At 41.6% G+C, this 5,872-nt stretch overlaps 1 protein-coding gene across 1 annotated transcript; it reads left to right on the forward strand.

Annotated features, from left to right (window-relative positions):
- Positions 1 to 1,646: 1,646 nt before the first annotated feature.
- Positions 1,647 to 5,439, forward strand: LOC122763155 (BCL2/adenovirus E1B 19 kDa protein-interacting protein 2-like). Its single transcript, XM_044018214.1, has 4 exons — positions 1,647 to 1,809; positions 1,980 to 2,066; positions 2,195 to 2,293; positions 5,186 to 5,439. Exons 1-4 carry the CDS (start codon positions 1,703 to 1,705, stop codon positions 5,208 to 5,210), a joined length of 318 nt encoding a protein of 105 aa, XP_043874149.1. The 5' UTR covers positions 1,647 to 1,702; the 3' UTR covers positions 5,211 to 5,439.
- The last annotated feature ends 433 nt before the right edge of the window (positions 5,440 to 5,872 follow it).

The raw sequence follows: 5,872 nt of genomic DNA on the forward strand, positions 1-5,872 counted from the left end.
TGTCAAACAGGGCTGCTCCCTGTCAGGCATGCTCTACTCTCTGGCTTTGGAACCTTTTTTGGAACAGAGACTGAGATCTCACTTGTCTGGTTTTTATTTTCCTGGTTGTGATAATTGTTTTAAACTCTCTGCCTACGCCGATGATGTCATTGTTTTTATAAATAACCAGCAGGACATTGAGGTCCTGAGTGAACCAGCTAATGACTTCGGCAAAGTCTCTTCTGCCAAGGTCAACTGGGAGAAGAGTGAGGCCTTGGCGGAGATGGACTAGAAAGAATGCTGTTTTTACCAGGAGGCTTAACATGGAAGAGAGGAGGTTATAAATACCTCAGTGTTCATCTCGGCGATGTCACCACCGCCTCCAAGAACTGCGATTTTATTGTTGTGTGATTTTATTTTTATTGTTGTATTCCGTAAGTGATGGACAATTAAGTTTTGGCAAAGTCTGAGTTAAATGGAGCATTTTTCTTTTGTATATTTATTTTTCATTTCTCCATGTTTTTAAGTTAAGTGCAGAACACAACTGATATTGTTATTGTTTGTGTTTTTGAGCAAATTTTAAAAATCAATCTATCTCTCTCTCGTTGTCTCTCTCTGTGTCTCTCTGCCTCTATCTCTGCAGCCAAACAATCCTTCTATCTTCTATCCTCCCCCTCCTCCCTCCTCTCTTCTACCAATTCACTTTGTCAACTTCACAAAAACAGTAGATGACATTCACTCTTCTTTCTCCACCTCCCTCATCTCACCATTCTACCAACCACACATTCATCTCTTTCTCTATCCTCTTTCACCTCTATCTCAACATCAAGCTCCCTTACAACCTCCTGACCTCTTGACCCTCTCCCTTCTCACCTTCTTCAATCAATTGCTTCTAATCTTCTTCCTTTCCACACCTATCTCATTAACACATCTCTATCGGAACAACCTTCTCAATCCTCATCAGTCTGGTTTTAAGGCAGCTCACTCGACCAAAACTGCACTTTTTGACATCCACATTACATTCTGAATATCTGGAATGGAATGTGGATACCTGAGAGACATGTGGACAGAGAGACAGGTGATATAGGTGAGACAGGTGATATAATATGATTTATATATAATATATATAATATAATATGGAACTTGGCTTGTAACCGGAAGGTTGCCAGTTCAAGTCCCCACCAGGTCAAAAGGGTTGGGGTACCCCTGAGTAGAGCTAGAAATACTTTTCAGTTTTAAGACCATTTTAGATGAGAAGTCATTTAGAGTTCAAACATGTGCTTTGTGTCTTAAGACGTGTTTATAGTTTGGCAGCGACGTTGTTAGAGGTGATCAGCTCGCCTCTGTGGACGCTCTAGGACAAGACAACTGTGGCAGAAATTTACTGTCTCCAGACACCAACCATGAACTGAGAATGCTAACAGCTAAGACCTAGAGCGTCCATAGACCGAGAGCATCCACACACAGAGAGTGTCCACATGTCTCACCTGTCACTCTGTCTGCGTGTCTCACCTGTCTCTCTTTCCACGTGTCTCACCTGTCTCTCTTTCCACATGTCTCACCTGTTTCTCTGTCCACGTGTCTCACCTGTCTCTCTTTCCACGTGTCTCACCTGTCTCTTTATCCACGTGTCTCACCTGTCTCTCTGTCCATGTGTCTCACCTGTCTCTCTGTCCATGTGTCTCACCTGTCTCTTAGGTATGTGGTGGGGACTCTGGATCTCATGGTTGCTGAAAACTATGTAATAGTTTATCTTTGTGCTGGAGGACAGAAAGACAAACTCCCAGAATTCAGCTGGCTCAGAGAGTGTTACACCACCATCCACCACAGGTGAGACAACCTGTCAATCACCTGATCACACACCTGTCAGTCACCTGTTTGTGATTGTGACTGTCTGTGTCTATGTCTGTCTGTGTATGTCTGTGTCTGTGTATGTCTGTGTCTCTGTGTCTGTCTGTGTCTGTGTCTGTGTCTGTGTCTGTATCTGTGTGTGTGTTCAGGCTAAGGAAGAATCTAAAAGGTTTCTATGTGGTTCATCCAACCTGGTACATCAAAGCTCTCATCACCATCATCAAACCCTTCATCAGGTCTGTGGCCCTCATCTTCATCACTTACAGTCACATGATACTAATTACACCTGCTAACTAAATCAGATTATTAATGAGATTATTAAACTCTTGACCAGCTAACTGAACATCGTCTTCTTCTTCATCAGCTCTAAATTCAGCAGGAAACTGCAGTTTGTCGAAAACCTTCAGGGACTTTCACAGCTGATTCCTACAGAACAGCTGCAGATTCCAGACTGTGTCCAACAGTGAGTCACACTCATGACATCACACATGACATCATATATGACATCACTCAAACTCATGACATCACCCATGACATCACTCACAGTCATGACATTACTCACACTCATGACATCAACCATCACATCACTCACACTCATGACATCACATATGACATCACTCACACACGACATCATTCATGAAATCACACATGACATCACTCAATTCAAATAAATTCAATTGTATTTGTATAGCGCCACTCACCCTCATGACATCACTCACACTCATCACTCATGACATCACACACATTTATGACATCACTCATGACATCACTCATGACATCACACACGACAACACTCATGACATTACTCAAACACATGACATCACTCATGACCACTCACACTCATGACATCACCCTTGACTTAACTCATGACATCACTCACACTCATGACATCACACATAACATCACTCACACTCATGACACATGACATCACTCACACTCATGAAATAACACATGACATCACTCATGACATCACACATGACATCATATATGACATCACTCACACTCATGACATCACACATGATATCACACTCATGACATCACTCACACTCATGACATCACACATGACATCACTCATACACGACATCACTCACACTCATGACATCACTCACAACATCACACATGACATCACTCACACACCACATCACTCATGACATCACTCACACTTATACCATCACCCATGACATCACTCATAACTTCATTCACACTCATGACTTCACTCATGACATCACCCACATACGACATCACTCATTAGATCACACATGACATCACTCATGACATCACACATCACTCATGACATAACTCACCCTCATGACATTACCCACATACGACATCACTCATGTCATCACTCACACATGACATCACTCACACTCATGAATCACTCATTAGATCACACATGACATCACACATCACTCATGACATAACTCACCCTCATGACATCACTTATGCACGACATCACACATGACATCACTTATACACAACATCACTCACTCATTAAATCACACACGACATCACTCACTCACATCACTCACACTCATGACCTCACTCATGATATCACTCACACTCATGACATCACACATGACATCACTCACACTCATGACATCACACATGACATCACTCACATTTATACAATCACCCTTGACATCACTCATAACTTCACTCACACTCATGTTCACTCATGACATCAACCACACATCACATCACCATGACATCACTTATACCATCACCCATGACATCACTCATAACTTCACTCACACTCATGTCTTTACTCATGACATCACCCACACATGACATCACTCATGACATCACTCACACATGACATCACACATGACATCACTCACACATGACATCACACATGACATCACTCACATGACATCACTCATGACATCACTCATGACATATCATGACATCACTTATCACTCACTCACATTCATAACATCACACATGACATCACTCATACACAACATCACTCACACTCATGACATCACTCACACACAACATCATCACATCACTCACACATCACATCACACACACACACATCACTCACACTCATGATGACTCACACTTCATGACATCACTCAAACTCTGACATCATGACATAACACACTCATGACATCACATATGACATCACTCATACACATGACACCCATGACACTCATCATCACATGACATCACTCTACACTCATGACATCATGCATGACATCACTCATGACTTCACTCACACTCATGAAATCACACATATCACTCACACTCATGACATCACACATGACATCACTACACTCATGAAATCGCACATAACATCACTCACTATTAATCACACAAGACTTCACTCACACTCATGACATCACTCATGACATTACATATGACATCACACATGACATCATCACACTCATGACATCACACATGACATCACTCATAGTCATGACATCACACACACATGACATCACATCACTCACACTTCACATGACATCACTCATACATCACTCACTCATGACATCACATCACACATGACATCACACATGACACTCACACTCATGACATCACATATGACATCACTCACACTCATGACATCACTCATACATAACATCACTCACACATGACATCACCTATCACTCACTCATGACATCACACATGACATCACTCACACTCATGACATCATGCATGACATCACTCACACCATCACTCATGACATCACTCATACACAACATGACTCACTCATGACATCACATCACACTCATGACATCATGACATCACACACATGACATCACTCATTACATCACTCACACTCATGACACACTCATTGCATCACATGACATCACTCATTACATCACTCACACTCACACACTCATTGCATCACACATGACATCACTCACACACACTGCACATCATCACACATCACTACACCCATGACATCACTCACAATCATGACATCACTCACACTCATGACACACTCACATCACACATGACATCACTCATTACATCACTCACACTCATGACACACTCATTGCATCACATGACATCACACATCACTCACACCATGACATCACTCACAATCATCACTCATCACATGACATCATCACTTCTCATGACATCATCACACTCATGACATCACTCACACTCATGACATCACACATGACATCACACACATCACTCACACTCATGACATCACACATGACATCACTCACACCTATGACATCACACACATCACTCACACCCATGACATCACTCACACTCATGACATCATGATATCACTCACATCCATGACATCGCTCACACTCATGACATCACTTACACCCATGACATCACTCACACTCATGACATCATTCACACTCATGACATCACACATGTCTTTTTACAGGTACGATGAGAACCTGTCAAGGTGAAACTTCACCATCAGGTGTTTTGTCGAGCTGCACTGCCGTGGTCCAGTAGGAGGCGCTTCATTGTCACTAATGTAATGTGAAGATCAAAGATTTTCATAAATAATTCTGCTCTGTTCACTTTGATTGTTCTGATGATTAAAAAAGCCATTTTATTTTAAATGTCTAGATTCATTTGAAAAGGTGTGAACTGAAACAATTAAATAAATAATAAAACTTTATTCTACATAAATGATACAATCTGAATGAGACATCACTGATTTCATTTAATCTCCTAATGAGATCTAAATATAAACAAAATGACGTTCTAGGCAGGTGACTGCCTCGACCGGTTGGGGTGAAAGGAAAATGGGGAAAGAGGAGAGGTGGGAGACAGGGGGGAGAGAAAGGACAAGAGGGAGATGAGGTAGAGACAGAAGAGAAAGACCAGGAGCAGATACACAACAACTGTATCAAGTTACAAGTTTATACAGTCAATGATATCGACTTTTAATTATGGCACAATAATAATGGTGATGATATGTATGACATGGATAGCCTCAAAAACTGGATCTGGATCCTGCAACCTGCAAGATGAGAATACAGAGAGAGAGGGAAGGAAGGAAGGGAGAGAAAGAGACAAGGTTAATGACATATAAAAAGTCATAATCATACCCTGAGTGTGA

The sequence above is a fragment of the Solea senegalensis genome, unplaced genomic scaffold (assembly GCF_019176455.1).
Source record: "Solea senegalensis isolate Sse05_10M unplaced genomic scaffold, IFAPA_SoseM_1 scf7180000016515, whole genome shotgun sequence".
NCBI lineage: Eukaryota > Metazoa > Chordata > Actinopteri > Pleuronectiformes > Soleidae > Solea > Solea senegalensis.

Bases quoted from the DNA above. Each gene is read 5' to 3' on its own strand.
- LOC122763155 (XM_044018214.1), top strand. From the start codon at position 1,703: ATGGTTGCTGAAAACTATGTAATAGTTTATCTTTGTGCTGGAGGACAG. The intron at 1,810-1,979 runs GTGAGACAACCT...GTGTGTGTTCAG, and splicing joins TACACCACCATCCACCACAG to GCTAAGGAAGAATCTAAAAG. The intron at 2,294-5,185 runs GTGAGTCACACT...GTCTTTTTACAG, and splicing joins ATTCCAGACTGTGTCCAACA to GTACGATGAGAACCTGTCAA.